Source organism: Anser brachyrhynchus, assembly GCF_964034855.1.
Source record: "Anser brachyrhynchus genome assembly, chromosome: 9".
Lineage (NCBI taxonomy): Eukaryota > Metazoa > Chordata > Aves > Anseriformes > Anatidae > Anser > Anser brachyrhynchus.
The window spans coordinates 24943265-24961227 of record NC_137703.1 but is presented as its reverse complement, the minus strand read 5'-3'; the positions used below and the strand labels follow the sequence as shown (position 1 = coordinate 24961227).

Below are 17963 nucleotides of genomic sequence, written 5' to 3'. Positions count from 1 at the left end.
GTAGAGGAGGGGCCTCAGAAGGTGCAGTGCTACATTTTCAAGAACAGACACACATTTTGTGAGCTTCAAATACAGGAAATATTTTAAATAATTCAGTCAGATGCTGAAAGTATTGGCTGTCCCATTCCACTGGCATCAGTAATATCTAAGTACTGAAGTTATTTTAGGTCTGGATGGTAAACTATGTTCCCCAGTACTGCCTGAGAGCTGACCATGGTAAGCAACTATTTGCTTTAATCAACATCAAGATGAGGTTAACATGGTAAATTAGTAGCTTAAAAAAAAAGGCAAAAAAGTCGAAGTGAAATTGCTTCAGACCTGTTTTTCATTTAAGCTTTATTAAAAATCCTTCTCTATATAGTTTCTTCCTCTGATGTTTTTCCTTGTCTGAAACACAGGATCAACTGAAGAACGAGGACACCGGTTATATCATAAATAATGATGAACTGAGTGAAAACTATGAATCCTCTGCTCATGCACCAGTGCCAACACAGGACAGAACAGGCTGCACCCAGGCCACAGGCAAGGAAGATATTTGTGAAGGAGACCTTGGATTAGGAACATACAAACTCCAGCTTGAACACGCATAATGTCAACGTCAGCTAAATTCACTGGCATGAACAGTAATTTTAAATTGTAAAAAAAAAAAAAAAAAAAAAAAGTAAGCCAAAGAAAGAAAGAAAAGATATTACATGAGCAAGATACTAGAAAGTGTACTAAGCTACTAAGCACAAAAACCTCATATCTTACCAAGTAAATTCCTGTTCCTCTACATAAAGTTTACCATCACTTATATAACTACAACAATATGCAGTTTTGTCTTTTTTTTTAAACCATAGCAGTTGTCATCAAAAACGTAGGCACTGCCAGCCCACTGTAAACCCATTACAGTCATGTGTTTTCTCACATTGCATTTGACTGTATCATGCCACTCACACATGTACGCTGGCCTTTGAATGCAGCTTTAACCAGCCAGGATGGAAAGAAATACCTTCCTAACATACTCATGCTCTCAGCAATTTTTATACAGCTGCTCCTGAACAGATCCACAACACAATGGAAAGGATTTTAGAAATAAAAGCGAGCATTTAACAGCATTTCCTGCATTCAAAGCTTTAAGGTACATCCTAAAAAAGAACATCTGTTTCTCAACACTCAGAGTTAAAGCACCCAATTTGGGTTCTCTTGTTGCCTAGCAAATCTACAGCCCCAGTGCTCCCTAGACTGTCTTTAAAAGGACAAAAGCATCTCCTAAATGATCCAGAAAAGCCTGCACACAGAAATGAGCTGCGTGAGGCAGCTAGTAGGAGATGGCTACGAAGTAGAGCTGTCTCAAGACCCAGAGAACAGTGAGATTTAAGCTGCTTATTACAAACTCCAGGGAGGCTCCCATCAAGATACAAGCTTTTGATTCATTTAAGAACTAGCATAGGTTTTTTGCATGAAGCACGATCAGAAGTGCTGCTTTACCCAGCACTCCCCACATCAAGATTTTCTATAACCCAAAGTGTAGGAAACAACATTACCTCTGCTTAGAAGGGATTTGAGGCTGCATCCTTCACCCAAATATAAAGACTCCAGCCACCAAGCCAGTAAGTTATGCTGAAATAATAGACACTACCACTGTGGAGAATGTCCCACTTGGTACAGAAAAGAAAAAATACTTGGAGGGAAAAAAGATGAACAAGACGCATACATGTGAGCAGACAAGCATGACATGGATATCACTAGTTCTGTAAACATGAACTCTAGTAACTATTGAATTTATACAGGAAAGGAAGAAGATTTTTCTGAAGAGTACATGATATAAAAATACTTAACATGCATTGCAGAACCTCAGTCTTTTGGTAAATCAAGCTTCTTCATGCTCACAGTGTAGCCTTTTCCTGACAACCAGTCCAGGAGCTGCTTTCTAAACACACTTTATAGCATAGTTTGTATAGGGTCACACCATGATGCCACAAAATGAACATTAGTAGCAGGAGGCATTCAAGTTGATAAAATCAGCAGCTGTCTCCCCACACACACACACTGCTGCACTGAATGGGCATGACCACTGTTTATACAGCAATTATTCCACAAGGCATTTGTCATTACAGCTTCACAGCACAAAACTTACAAGCTGTAAACAGCGTTGCTGTTTGTAAAATAATTTTAAGTGTATACTTTAAGAAATCATCTGTTTCATTTTGTATTGCCTTAAGGAAAAAGTAGTCTCTTATCAAATATATCTGGAAAAAATATATCTTAAGACTGGCAACAAGGATAAACCTCTTTCTGTACTTATTCTCTGCATACACTTTCACATTGGTAGTGAAGTCAGTGGTAGTTAGATATAAAAACAAGAGCAGAATTTAGGTATGAAAGTATTGATTGTTTGCATAAGTGCAGGAACTGACTAAACAAGTGGTCAATCACATACACAACGAGCTGCCACATACTATTATCACACGTTAGGGCAGATCAGCATTTGCACCAGCGAGGTACTGCAAACACAGTGGTAGAACCAGGCTATTGTTCTCACAACGTGTACCTTTCCTAACCTCCACAGTTTCAACTAACAGTGCATGATAACTTTCCCAATCAACCTTTTCTAGTAGGGTCATTCTCAAATGCACAGTCAATAAGCAAGGAACTTTTAAACCATAAGAATAAAAATCAAGCCATCTCCATGAATGGTTATAAGGCTGAATACATCTTGATTTCACCACAGATGGAAGCTGAAATACAAGCTTCAATATAATCAAGCTTTAGTCATTCTTAACCAGTAATTAATTAGCCTGGAAAAGTGTGGCTCTAGAACAACTGCTTTAAGCATAAGTTTGAACACTGGATCTCTATATGCCATTATGAAAGATCAGAAGTTTAAACTGGCATTTTTTTTCCCCAAAACACTAAACAAGGAACTTCAAAGGAACTTAGTCCCCATGTAGTTTAAAAAAAAAAAAAATGAGGCATGAAAAGTTCTGAGAAAAAGTAATGGATTTCCAACTCCCTGCCTTGTTTAGCTTTGTGTTGTGGAAAAAAGATGCGTAGTAGGTCATGAGTAGGAGAAAGGGTGAGAAAGTAAGGTTTTATTGCCTAGTACTGCACATCCTGCAGCATATTGTGGGAAGTGGTAAAGACAACTGGAAGCAGGAGAGCAGGTAGAGACACGCCGCAGTGAGATAAATATGTAGCAACACCATGAGAAATTATCGTGGACGGGTACTAGCACAGTCCTGATTTCAGCAGCCAGGATATCCTGTTGCACTCTTCAGAAGTACTGAGTACTTGCCACCAGGCTTCCCAGATTCCCTGGGAAGCATGGACCCCATTCCTGAGCTTACAGTGCAAATCAATAAGCTGTTACTATATTAAGAAGATGCAAAGCTGTTTTTTACAACTGCTACATGAATTGCAAATGACAAACTCTTCCCAAAAAGAGTTCTTCTCTTAGATTCCGCTCTGCAACCCATCCCACAGTATACTCTACGGAGTTTTTGATGATTTGTCATCTCTGTGTCCAGATCTCTCACACTTGTGAGAAACGTGATAAATGGAGAGCTCTGGGGTCTGAAGTTCTGTTTATTCAAAAAAGAGTCGGTAGTGAAAACTCCCCTCACTGTTGTGTCTGTATGCCTAAACTTAACTTGGTAAAGAAAGTCATCTCTTGTAACAGGAAAGTTCTTTCTTCATGTCAGATTTTTATGCTAAGCCTGTCAAGAAGCTCAATCAGTGGTCCCAGAAAGATGGGGCTTTATCCTCCGGGACTATGCTCAGCAACAAAAGTACCATTGGCTTTTAGGAAATGTAATTTGAGCTGCAAGCAAACCTGAAACTTGTATTAAATGGCAATAAAAGTCCTGATGATCCATTACACTATTCAGCCTTGCCATTGCCTAATTTTAAGTTATTCTTTTCGTGACATGCAGTTTAAGAGAGTTAAAACAACATTAGAACAGATGATATATTTGTATTCAAGTAAAAATTACTGGCAACAAGTAATTCTGCACAACCATTTAAACAGAGCAATGGATGTTGAAAGGCCTTTAATGTTAATATACAGTTCATATGCTAGAGATTTAAACTACTCAATATCTCACTGCATTTGACTGAACCCGCAAGTTACACATAAATGTGAAGCTATTCTTCCTATCCAAGTTAATCTAATAGAACACCGCTTGGAAAAGAGAGATGTAAAATATTATCAAAACAGTGACTGTATGTTTGAAGGCCAACATACTAGTAGAGACAGAAATCTGCAATACTCCTAAACCTTTCAGTTTTCAGAAGTAATAAGTGAAGTTTTATATTGAGCTGCAGAGAGTGTTTGGCAAACACTCTCTGGTCTGCTTGGTTGGAAGCAGCAGAATGAATCCAGGATATAAATAGGAGATAGGAGAGCCAGCCCCAAAGACACTGGTCTAAAAATATCAGGTCACAATGATAACTTTCACAGAGAAGTGAAACATTTGGTAACCTCGCTGAAAGCAAGGGCCACTAGAAGCAAACATCTGCACTGCTGTGTTAAAAAGATCCCATTTTTCCTCAGTAACCACATTAGGGCTAACTCCAGACCAACTAACCCTGTACATAACTTAAGCTGCTAAACTAGTTGCATTGAAGCCAAGAGTGTTTCACACCCCTTTCACTGAGCAACCTAAGCTCCATGCTGGGCTTTGAATGATCTGTACAATAGGTCTGTCTGCCCTTGTGACAGCTGGTCTGTATTTTGCTATCAGCCATCAAGTAATGCAGACCTGTAAGGTCCCAATTGCTAGGTGTATTGGGGTACAACACAAAAGCAGCGAGATACTTAAGTCACTTTAGATGCACATAAACACTACACATGTTTTCAAAATTGTTTTTTTCATGAGTACGGTGAATCCTCAGGACACTAATATCTATTACGCACTTAAGGAAAAAGCTGAATACCCACTTTAAAGATTGGAAGCTACTTCTAAAGGCAAAGTTACTTTCCCCTACTTCCTTCCAGTGAAATGCAAAATAGCCCTTTTCAACATCTTACAGCAAACCACTTCTGAGCACTGTAAAGAACTTAACACAAGCAAGCTCATCCCTGACAGTATAATCCCAACAGACATGAGTTCTCCTTCATGAACCGTGAAAGGCTTGTCAACATTTTTATTTTATAAACAGTCTTTCAGAGCTTAAACTCTCCAGTCAATCCAAATTTCCCAAGCAAGCAGTAAGTTATTGCATCGGTCCCAATACCAGTTAATTTTCAGCTCATGAAATGCCTTCCTTTAGCTCAATGACTAGCTTTCCTAGTAGGTATTACTGCTCAGCAGAATTGGACAAACGTTTGGACACATTTTTCCTTCAATATTGGGAGGGTTAAAGGTTTAAGTGTCATAATTGCATACTTCCAGTTTCCCCACTGTTAACAGGCACATTGTCTTCTTCACACAGCAGCCCACCCTGGCTCTGGGCACACCACAGGAGGCAGGGAGCACTGCACAAGCTCTGCTGCGCAATGGGGGCCATAGGAACAACTCTGCTCCAAAATAACCCTTTTTCTACCACTGTCAGAGCACGGGCAACATCTTCCCACTTAATTCAGTGTCACTGGTCTCTATTACTCCCCTACAAAAATCAGATCTGAGGTACAAAAGAACAAATATTGTTTCAGCCCTCAGAGGATTCTCAAATCTGAGCAAACCGAATGAACATAACCCAGTGAAAACCCAGCAGGGCCTGAAACCTTGGTGCCAGAAGCAGCAGTGAGGAATGCCCAGGGGTGGTTTCCAGCCACAGCACTACATCCTTCTTTACTACCTAGCTGTCTGCTTCTGTGTGCTGCATCTGGACAGAAATAACATACTGCTGCCTCACTCAGTAAGGATTTGAAACTAGAGAGCACTACACCTAACAACCTAAACATTGAAAGGAATAACCTTATGCCGTGATATTAGGCATTACGCAGGCCTAGGACAAGTTACAGGCAAGTGAGTTGAAGTAGGGTAATATCCCATAAGTAAAATGGAATTTCTGACTCCAGAGGTACAGTACCATCTAAATGTAACCCAGTGCTTTTGCATACATGCCTGACTGGAAATGAAAATATAAGAAAGGGAAATGAATAAATGAATGAGGAAGGAAGGGGAGACAGAACTCAGTGCTAAAGAAGACACTTGAATTGAAAAAGATCACCAAGATATTATGTGGCAACTGCAGACTAAAAACTCCAGCAAAGTATTTGCCAATAAAGAAATGAAGAATTAGCCTGAAGAATGCTGCTAAAACTTTTGCCAGAGTTCCATCCCTGGCTCTAATATTGCGCTGTAAAAACTTTAGCACTCCACAGGCCTAAAGGGAGACATGGCTGCCAGCTGAAGGTTGACCAAATTTAAAGAAAATGAAGAAAAAGGAGCCAGGATGAAAGGCTAATCCTTCAACAGCACTGTTAGCAAAGTAATAAAGGCAACACCCAGCCTGCTATTTGCAGAAGTGTGGAAAAACAACTCAAGATATAAGTTCCTCAGTCTTCTTCATTTCTTCTCCCCCTGCCTTGCCAGCTATTTGTTTTTTCACCAAGTTGTCTCTTTCACCTTCTCTGGCTTACTTTTAGAATGAAAACTTCACTTTCCTCACTGCTTTGGCTAGAAATATTTTATGAAGTTCTTTCTCCCTTAGTGTGGGATTCACACCCAAAGATGTAATGGTTCTTCAAAAAGAAACCAATGTAAGAGCGTGTCAGCTACATAATGCCTACTCCAAGTACAGATTGTACATGAAGACAGATGGGTCAAGCACACTGGGGTATCCTTCAGGCACTTCACTATGGCTATGAAAGTTAAAAGCAAGTGCTCATTTATTTTATTTTATCACAGGAATTAACCAGAATAAAGGATTTTTTTTTTTTAAAAAAAAAAGAAACCCTGTGGAATGCAACATGTACACAAAAAAAAAATATTTTCTGTTTTTTTTGTTTTCTGTTCCATAACTGCTTCGCTTACTGCGGGAATCAGTCTGCTGTCACTCAGATCCTGATATTTAGAGGCCTGAACATCAGTAATGGAGAATCTGCCAGAGATCCTCCGATTCCCTATGTTGGGTTTAAAACAAATCCTCCCCACCGGGACAAGCTCCCCACGCACCAGCACCTGGCAGGGTTTTACCCTGACCTGGTTCACTGGAAAATGCAGTGATTTATCCCAAAGCTGAAGTTGTAAATACTGGAAGAGAACTTCATTACATAGAAAGGAAAATGGAGACAGTGTCCCTGACTTTTAGAGTAGTTCAGGTGTTCACAAACGGTAATTCTAAACCACCTTCGCCAATAACTACTTAACTGTCACTTCAGAAACACATCAGGAACACAACCTGCCTAAGTCTGTAAGCAAAGGCAGATATTCCAGCTAGATTTCCCAAGGAAGAACACTCATAACCACGTTATGGAGGTTTTATACCTTCTGTACACACAGCTTTGAAGTTACTTGTAATTTTTTAACGCTGATGAAACACCTACAATGAACAAACAAGTGACACTTCTTGTACCACATATATACTCCAGAACAGTTTTAATGCATTTGCATTAACAAGTATTTTTTGACTTTTTTTTTTAGTGTCTCTCCTTAATCAGGAGAACAAGGAAAACTGTTTATTCTAGACATCTGACAGCAATTTCTGAAACCATTTAAGCCCCAGTTAACAACATTTATTAAAGTGGATTCGGGTTCATGGATGCCCTCAGTTGAAATAGACACAGCTCCTTAATGATTTAGTGCAACTCCTCTACAGATTTTTAGCTGGCTGTAACATAAGTACGATCTGAATGACCTCAAAGGCTCCCATTACATATTTTTCTTTTCAAGAAATCTAAGCAGTACAAAATGGGAGTAAAGAAGAGTACATCAATTTTGTCTCAGGGTTTTCCAGATGATTTTCTGGACCTCTCAATAACTTCTGAGTACTTAGAAAGTTATTTTAGTACCCCTCAGTCTGCCGCAGTAACCAGCACACTAACTGGGTGACCCCAGCCAGCGCTATCGCCCTGCTCCAGCCCTCAGGATTAGGGTAGGGAAAGTCCAGGTGCTGCCAGCAGCGCACCGCCTCCCCTTTGCCTCTTCCCCCTTCACTTCCTGCAGCAACCTGACAGAGGATAGATTGGGGCAGTCGGTAACAACCCTCGCTTTGCCTTAAATTTGCTTCCTACTGAATTAATTTTGGAAGAGTCCAAGCTTGTCCAAAGCTTTGTTTCGTGTTAAAAAAAAAATATCTTTGCTCAGGTTAACAGCAAGTCTAAGCTTAAGCTCCTAAATAAGTGATCTAACTTTTAGAAGTAATGAATACACAGCAGCTCACACTGAAGCCTACTGCAACCCTCAAATTACACTGAAATTAGGGCATCGGAAGTGCCAAAACCACTCATTGCTCCCAACAAGGCTTGGAAGTAAAACAAAGGCATAGCACAAAACACACTTTTCTGGTCAGCACAATAAAGTTCCCTACTCAAAGACTGCAACCAATTTCCATAGCACTATGACTCAGCTACTGTTTGAGGAATAATTTGGAGACTTAAGCAGTACTGTATTGACTGCCCTTCAGGCCATTGCTTTCTCTTTACCACCCACACCTCTTCTCTTTTTTGAAGTAGACAATACCCAGGAGAACCAGGCTAAGACCTGGGCAAGTATGAGGAGCGGTGACTCCATCCTTCGCTTAGCATCTCAGCCTCCCCTCCGAAGCAGTGGGGGGGCACTCTGCATGACTTCTCAGGAGAGCCAGGATTTGTGTGAAAGCTCAGCGTGCACTGCAGTGGATTTTGTGATGGCTGCTCCAGCTTATGCCTCCTGTACTATCTGGGCTACTGCTCATAACCTTAGTTAACATGGATGTCCTGAGAACCTTCCTGCACAGAGAAATATCGCTTTTGGATGCAGCAGTGCAAGGCCGTAGACATGATGGCTAGACCTAAGCAATGCCTGAAGCATCCTCTCCAAAGGATGATCTGCTCCACCAGCTCCTAATGGCGCCTTAAAACTTTTTTTTTTTTTAAGAAAAAAAAAGAACTGTATTCATACAAAGGTGAGGGCCAGCAAGCATCACCCTTTGAAGGTGTCTGGAGGTAGCAATTAAACCTCTTTTCCCCGAACTCAGTCGCATCCTTTTTTCTCTGTATATTAAGTATTCTGTTTCATCTCAACAGGGCAGGCAACCAGCAAAGCCAGTACAGGAGTTCAGAGGACAAAATCAGAGCCCTCTATTCTTGACATTCATTGATGGTCAGTTTTCTGCACCTTATTATTTCATTCCCCCCTTGGACACTCTTCACCCTTGCTGTTCCATTGCAGGACCTCATATAAGCCACAGGATTCAGAGCAACTTGGGCATAGTTAAATTAGTTCTCATCATTGCAGGGCACTTCAGTGGAAGTGATCAAAAACATTGCTCAGACATTTGGGAATCCAAAAAGCACCATTACATCAAAAATCAAATACTGCACAATACTGCACTGACTTCACTACAAGCTCAATGGAACAGAAGTCAATATCAATCATTCTGATTGTTTTGATTCAAGTGTTGAACATTTAATTCCTTATTGCGTTAAATATTAGTAGAAGGACATTATTTGATATTGTATACTACACCCAAATTCAAAAGTAAAGCTAAAAAGATTAAAGTTGTGAAACAATATTGAATCCCGTAAGAAATTTCAGTTTTTAATTCAAGTTCATAAAGAGTAAGATTTCAGAGATGGGGATTTTCTGTTCCCCCCTAGAACAGGCATTATATAAAACCACGCATGTGCCTCCTTGGGCCTCGGCTAAGCGTCCTTCTCAGGTGCTCCCTGGCCCAAAGCCCAACAACCCAGCCGGAGACACAGGACACGCACAGGGCTTCCAGATAAGGCAGGAGAAATATCTCTTTGCTCCAGCAGTGATGGGCTAGCATTAAAAAAGTCATTTATCACATGAATTCCTGTGCTCTCAAACCAGCTCGCTTCCTCTCTTTGCTGGCTCAGGATCGGCTTCACCCAAATAAGCTCCAACCCACAACAATCATCTTTTTTCCATGACAAGGCCTCAAAACCCCCAGAGGTTTAAATGGGAACATGATGACAAAGCCAGGAAACTCGCACTAGTTAAAGGAAAGAGAACTGTCTATTAATAAGTTCATGGGCAAAAGCATCTGTTAAACTGGAGTTAAGCCTGAAATTAGGACTACGTTAAAAAAAGGACTTATGAACACAAGTCCTCTGCATAAATTGTTCACTATGAATTAAACACCCAGCTGCATGGAGCTGGCAGATTTTCATTTTAAAAAATCAAATCAAAAGTCATTCATAAGCTCTCCCTTTAGCAAAAACATTCATTTTATCCTCCTACAGAGAATATTTAGACATTTAAGTATCACGACCTTCAGTATCAAAAGGAAATCTATACAATAAGAATTGCACATTTGGAAGAACTTGGCAAGTTCCCCAAGTTCAAAAAGTTGTTTGTTTGCTTTTTAAGCTTGGGAAGAGAACACAAGAAAGTTCACACAGAAGAAAAAACTTCGTTGAAGAAAAAGTACACAAACCCTTTCCCCAGTCAGATCTCTTTTGCTAGAATAAAGCCTAGACTTTTCCTAGTTTTAAAAGATGTTTTCATTTTCTTTGAGCTTTTTTCTCTTGGATTTTTCTCCCTGTGATGACATGATTCCAAACTAAAGAAATCATTTCATAACAAGGGGAGCAGTTACTTAGTTTCTATGAAATACAATCGTTATTTTTCAAGAAAAAAAGTTAGGGTAAAAAGTATATTTCGTATATATGTATTCTCTCTTCTTCTTGCAATTGGATCTTTTCAGTTTAAATGAATTAGAGAAGTTAAGAAATTTCAACGTCTGACACGGCTTTCAGTTTCAGGGAGGGGAGCTAACAGACACTTGTGACCAGCAGAGCAGACGAGGCCCCAGCAGGCTCCCGGCTGGGCTGGAAAGGAGCAGCAGTGCTGTCAGAGGGCAGCTCTGCTTGCCCAACACATCAACCATGGGAAAACCCATCCATCTGCCACCAGAACTGGGCCAGCCAGGGTCTACGCAGCTGGGTCCTTGTGTCACCCACCTTCATCTCCAGTGTTGATAAGACACGGGTCACTAATAGCACCGACACACATTTTAATCACCTGTTTTGTAGCTGCAAACAAGGTGGGTGTCAGTCAGAGGGGATGCTCCCTTAGGACATCTCTTAGCTCCCTTAGGGCTCGGAACCCCACTGTGATCTTCATTTCAAATCTACCTGCTGAAATCTTACTGTGCGTGAGTTCAGCTGCAGGTTTCTCTTATGAGTGAGATGCTTAATCCTATCCTAGTCCCCAAGCGGGCAGTGTTACTGAGCTAAGAGTGAGGCTTGCCATGCACAATGGCAGTTACCCTATAAGTGCTCCCTGTTTTGTGGGGCTACTTTTCCCTGTCTTGCAACAGCAGCTTGAATTCAAATACCTAAAAGAAGTTTTACAGCTATTTGAACAGTGTACATCTAGACAGCACAGCCAATTTCTCTAATGCACTGCTAGCACTATAGCATTTTCCCAAGAGAAAAAATCCCTCTGACTAGCAACTTGGTCTGCCTTTTTTTTTTTTTTTTGAAGAGGATTGAGGGACTTCAGGATTTTTATAACTCAGAAGGTAGACATATCAAATGATTTCTGATCTTTGAGCTTAAAGGAAATACCATCAAAAACTTCCAGTCTGCCTTCCACCTCAAAGCATGTCCCACTGCAATGGGATGAGTTAGAGCCCACACCTCACCTCATGTTGGGAACGTAGCTTAGAAAGTTACTGGGCCAGACATCCCAGCCACGCACACCTGGCTGGTCTCCTTGCCAGTGCTGCCAAGCAAGCAGGAAAGGCTGCGTCTGCCCTTCACTGATCCCCACACTGCATACCAGGAAGCCAGGCTGGGGAGAGAGCCTCTGTAGTCATCTTTTCCGCTGAACTGCAAGAGGGACCCGAAATCAGTACTCCAAGGATGGGAGGACAAGGGACTTGAAGGCACTGTGTTACACAGTGAATGTTCCAGCATTTACTGGAAACAATTACATGCAAATCAGCAACTGCTAGGTAACTCGGAGGTCCCATTTGCTCCAGCAAAAAGTATGTTGCATTGCCTCTGTTGTATGACAAGCTGCAGATGGGGTGTGGAGTCTTGTCTTCAGACATTTTTTGGACTTGCATCTGGACTAGCAGAGAGCTGAGGTTCAATGGTGCAGACAAAAGTTGACCCATCTGGTGGGAGCAGATTGCATCAGGGGCTGCTTCTCACTCCTCTGGCAAAAACCCTGCACACAGTTTCAGTCACACTTGGGGCAGAACAGCCCCATGTTACTGGCCCCTGCCCCAGGAGTTGAGGCTGAAACAGTCTCTGCCCAGAGCTTGGAAAGGCTGGGAATCACAGAGGACCAGCAGCCACCCAGCTCAGTGTTTCAGCTTTCCTGCTTCAGAGCCAGCTGCTGGCCTGCTCTGCCTCTTTCCTCAGGACACAGCACAGTGGCACATAGGCTTCACTGCAAGACTATGTTCATGATATAAAGCCTAAAGTTTCTTCCCTTAATTTCAATCTGTTGCTCCCAGCGTGTTCCTCATCATTATGAAAATGAAGTCTTTCTTCTTGGCATTTTCACCCTGCTGAAACTCGAAGACTACTGTTCTCACAGAAAAGCGAGTGTACTTGTTTTTTTTCTCCTCTTTGCAAATGGCCTGATCCAAATTTCAATTAAGCTGGGAGGAAGACTGGAACATAAATCAAAGTTTACTTTTAAATGTTAAAATTTAGGCAGAGAAGTGGCACTTTCAGCCCTTCCACATTCACAAGCTGAGAAAGGCAACGGAAAAATCTTATTTAGAGTAACCTACATTTTTGTTGCTGAAGGAGCTGACCCTGAACATGAATGCAATCCTTACATTTATTTTTTTTTTTCAGAAAGGAAGCAAGGTATCTTTTCTGTCACAAGTAACCAAGGACTCTCGACCATTGCTTGCCTAAATGACAGCAGTGTCCCCAGACTCCTGGTGCTACAGAACTGAGTCAGGGAGAAGAGTGCCATTTACTAAATCAGAGTTGCCTCACACAGTTATTTTGTTGAAGGTTGTTTATCTGGAAAAGTCTGGTACTGCTTAGCTTTAGCTGTCACTGAAGAACCCTGAGTTGAAAGTGCTACAAACTGTAAATAAAGCAGGGAGTATTACTACCGTATGAGCTTTGCATTGTCTTCCCAAGTGTTTCCCTTCCCTGCCCCAGAGAAGAGATGCACACAACCTGACTAACACTTCCACTTGTTCAGCAAGGCTGCTGGCTGCTTCCCCCCACCCCAGAACAAAGGCCTGATTATTTCTGCCAACATTAATGACGACTTCTACAGGCAGGTAGGCTGCCGTCTATCACTCTCATCACTGCCTTTCAAGAAGAAAAAGGCCTCCCTGTGGCACTGTGGGGAACACAGAGCCCTTTGCACCACCTGCAGTACCTGGCCAGGGCTTTTACTGTTCTGAATATCCCCTCCTGAGACCCACTATATTGTCAATTCATTTCAGCAGCCACAATAATGCCCCCTTTGTGGAGGGCTGAAAGACAAATCCATCCATGGTGTAATGCTACTGCCCTCGGTGGAGTTGTAGCAGAGTTCAATTTAGACCAACCTCCTTGCTTTGATTTGCTTTAAAGGCTGCTTTGCCCATGTGTACAATTATTAGAGGCAGATTCCTTCTCTTCCAATACTCAAACTACTTCTCTGTACCTGCTATTTCATCTTAACACAGTCATCTGAGTTATAGACATGCCCATGTGAAACAGATCAATAGATGCTTTCTCCCACCCCTGCCAGTATTAATTCAACATCAGACACGTCTTTGCCATTTGCCTGTTTAATGTTTTTGTGGGGGAGGTAAGAGGGTTGGCAAGTATTTTCATTAATTTGGTGGCTTTGTTTATGATAGATGGAAAGCTTGCCAACAACACCAAATGCTCAAATTAAAGTCAGCTCAGTGGCTGCGATTAGATGAGTTCTGACTGACTTGTAAACCCTTCGCTGCTCAGCCATAAATCCCTCCTGCTCCCCAGCCACCTGAAGGAATGACTAATGCCAGGTTCCCCTGGTTACTCTTGAAAAGGGCGAAGTGCCTGGGGATTAGACAAGAAAGTCTGCTGCCTCCAGCTCCGTCTCAGGCTTCCATCCCCATCAAAAAATTAAACATGATGAGAGAAGCCATATTACCTGTCTTGTCTCTCTCCTTTCCCTGCCTTGCTGTGTAGGTGCTGCAGACCCAGCTCATTTTCATTTCAGTTGCTATTATCTGCCATTTCCTGTTTCCATGAAATGTTCCTCTCCATTCACCATTATCATTCACACCTGGTGACTGCCACCACAACAGCCAGTATCACCAATAAAAAAAAAAAAACTCACAAGCACCCAGTCTTCTCTTTCACCATAACCATGCTAGAGTATCTAAGAATTTTACTCCTCATTTACATCAGCAGCAAGAGAAAACTAGAAGGTTTCATCCTGTCCAGTGCTGGGCATCCTCAGCTCTCACAGAGGCATGAAGGTCAATAGTCCTCAAAACCCAATTCTTATTAGCAGTACAATTAGCCAGGCATGACAAGCAACAGATTAAGCCTTCCCCGCATCATGAAGCATAGTTAGCAAGATGAAGTAGTGCCTGTGATATTTGTATTGACCATGGCTTACTGCAATACTAATAAGCTTGTCTGTTCTCATAAATATGAAGCCCCATTTCTTTATAAACAGGAGAAATAATCATGCATCTTCATTTTTACTAGCTGTAGGGGAATTGCCTTTGCCTCCCACATTTCTTCTGAAAGTGGCTCTATAGTGCGGATAGCCCTCATTGTACGCAATCACTTCTGAATCTGAAATGCTTTAAAGAATAAGGCTACAAGAATGAAGAAGCCTCCCAAAGAAGTTGTACATTGTGTGTTTTATAGCATCATTTTCTCAGGGAATTCCCTTTCCTATCATCCATCCCTCTGTTAAACCACCAGCACCTACAAAGGTAACGCAATCACACTTCCAGAAAGCCAGGGAAAACAGCCAATGAAACATGTCAACAGTTGTCAGTACAGAAATTTTCAAGAGCTAACAACTTATTAAGCACAGAATAAAATTAATTCTTAGCACACTAAACAGGACTTGTTACCAGAAAGCTTCTGCTAACAGAGCAAGAAGCAACCTAGTGCTGAGGTTGCACAGAGAGCTTTGGGCTATTGTTGGCAGAAATCCTGAAGTGCCTGCACATCACTGGGATTACTGAAGGTTTTGTTAGATTTTTCCTCTTTCCGTTATCGTAATAATAAGGCGGCTAAGGACAGTTTGTTCCATATTGTTTTTCCTTAATGTAAAATAATCCCAGAGACTACACTGCAGGGGTTCAGTTGTTTTTTGCAGCTGCTTTATGACAGATTATTCTAATCATGAACTCTTTGTAAAGAAAAAAGAAATCTGTGCAGTCCATATTTTATTCTCACCCCGAGTACTAAGCCTAGTATTCCTACAGGAATCTTAACTGGTATGATATATTCTGGACAATAGCTGTCAAACATCAGCTAACATCTGTCAAAGTATTTCATCCTGGAGAACGCCATGGCTCTGGAAGCCAAGACACACAAACACGGTATTTCAGTGGGCCTGCCATTTGCAAAGCAGCTGCTCTCCAACTGCTCAGTCACAGTCCTGGCTGGAGTCGGGCCATTTTCTGCCTCGAGCTGCCTGCAGCATAAGGAGGGCAGCATTTCAAGGCAGGAGGGCAGCAGCCCCATGAGCACAGCTCCCCGCTCGCCAGGCACAGTTGCTAGGACCTGATAATGGCACAAGTGCCACAAACAGAGCTGGGGTCACAAGGGCTGCTGCTAGCGTGGTTCCAACCCAATATCACATGAAAATGTGATATTCCATATGAAATGTGATATTCCATGTGATATTTCCATATCACATGGAAATCCTTACAGTTGACATCCTTACCGTCCCCCACAAAGAGCTACTGCATCATGAAGCAGAGTCTGTCGATTGCAAGGCAGTCCCTAACAGCACTGTGCTGCCTCCTTCCATATGAGAGCACTACATTGTTTGTTAGTTCCTTTTGGTTTCAATGAAGCGTTTAAGTTATATCTTCCCAGGACAGTCAAATCACACTGGTTTACAACTTTAAAAAAAACATCCTATATTAGTTGAAAGTCTTACAGAGGATTAAAATTAATTTGGAGGACAGACTAACTGTGCACAGTACCCTAAACACCATATGCTCTTTTGGAGAAAAGTATGCAACGTGGGTTTGCTGCTGTCTTAGCAAAGAGGGTGGAGGCAACAGTCGAAGAATCCCTGGGCCTCTGCTGGTGGAAGTACTACTGCATCCAGCCAAGCCCCAGACTGAGCAGAAACGTGTAACTGACGATCTGGTTATTAGTTTTACTTGCAAGTGCAGCAGGTAATCATTTGGGTGGGAGGGAAGTAAATTAAAACTGCAGCCACTCCACTTGCTCACCCCTGGTTTCCATCTCTTTAACTGCAAATTGTACCAAACGCTGAATCAATGGTTCCATGACCTTGCACTAAGCGGAAGGGCAAAATAAGAATCTCTCCAAATGATAAAGGTAAGCTATCACAGCTTGTAAAAATAGTAATTAATAAACCACTTCCCATTTAACAGCCCTACTTCTAACCAGACTGGCATTAAATGCAGCCTGCCTGAACTATTCATTTAGAGAAAGCGTTTGGGACAAGTAAATGCGTGCAGGACACTGAATAACCCTTTTAACACCGCAATTCCAAACCACAAAATTAACAGCACACATTATCTAGCCACATAAGTTACAGGTGATTATAAATAGTCTCACTATGTTCTCATGACAAAAGCAGATTTGTGCACCTTCCCTTCTTCCTAAAGATTAAAAGTAAATAAGACTTCAGATACTTATCTGATTAAAAGGTCAGGAAAGACTCTATTCCCTATACCTGGCAGAAATGAGAAATCTGTTCCCACTATTTTCTGTCTACAGCTCAGAGCTCCTCTTCTATGAACTTAATTTACTCAATTCTTGCCATTTCTGTTATTCTTCACTTCCCACCTATGTCCTCTTTTTTAAGGCATAACATATTGCTGGGACTTTTATGAAGAGTTTCTCCACAGTGATACATAAATACACTTAAATTTCAAGTTATTTTTAAAGCTGTCTGGGCTCTTCTGCTGTTTACAACACTCGTCATGAGAAAAACTCAGACCCTGCTGGAGGTCTCTGGGCCTCCCCACGCACACAAGAGGCATACACTCCTACAGCAGATCATTACACAGTGCATTAGTGTCCCCGTTCTATAAGTTTCTCTTGCTTATAACAGAAATTTAATTATTTGTTGGTGATAACCTGGGTCACTCATAGTCGAAGCAACTCCCCCAGGTACACTTTGTGACTACAAGATGCTTTCGGGCTCCCTTTCAAATCCCTTTTGCCCTTTATACAGGAATAATTCAATTTCTCCACTTTCCCTCCATTCCTGCCCTTTCATTTTAGGGATATCCTATTGGATGTTTGCGTGCTTCCTACCTCCTATAACCCCAGACGCACCCCCCTTCACCTTTGTGATCTTTTTTCCTTGTAGGTATATTTACCCTCACACACATCCAGCGCCCCGTGACAGCCTCACATACTGCATTACTCTTGTGCGCTGCCCCCCACATCCCTGCAGAGCAGCCTCCTGACTGATGCCCACCCCTTTCTCTCTGCATACTGGGCACCTGATGCTGCCCCAGCCCCGCCCTCCCCACGCCCTCTGACTGAGCCTGAAAACCACCCCCAGGCTGCTCCATTCTGCCTCCTTGGCCGCTGACCTCTAACTGCCCCACCGCATTGTGTGCACGCGTACTTCAGGCAGCTCTCTCACTTAGTATTTGTTATCCCTTATTTATTATGCACTGAAATTGTTTAGCCAGGCTGTTGCTTGAATCAGCTCAGGATTTCAAAA

At 41.9% G+C, this 17963-nt stretch overlaps 1 protein-coding gene across 7 annotated transcripts in view; it reads left to right on the top strand.

The window, feature by feature from the left end:
- Nucleotides 1-17777, top strand: part of SLC9A9 (solute carrier family 9 member A9) — a 236140-nt gene extending 218363 nt beyond the window's left edge. For 3 of the 7 annotated variants that reach the window (XR_013955266.1, XR_013955267.1, XM_080605348.1), the window contains one exon: nucleotides 399-17775. Coding sequence is in view for 5 of the 7 variants with exons in the window: in XM_080605348.1 (XP_080461474.1) it covers nucleotides 399-590 (192 nt within the window). In the remaining 2 variants the exon portion in view is untranslated. Of the gene's footprint in view, nucleotides 1-398 lie in introns of all 7 variants that reach the window. The other 4 variants (XM_080605357.1, XM_080605352.1, XM_080605349.1 and 1 more) reach the window with 3 other exon arrangements.
- The last annotated feature ends 186 nt before the right edge of the window (nucleotides 17778-17963 follow it).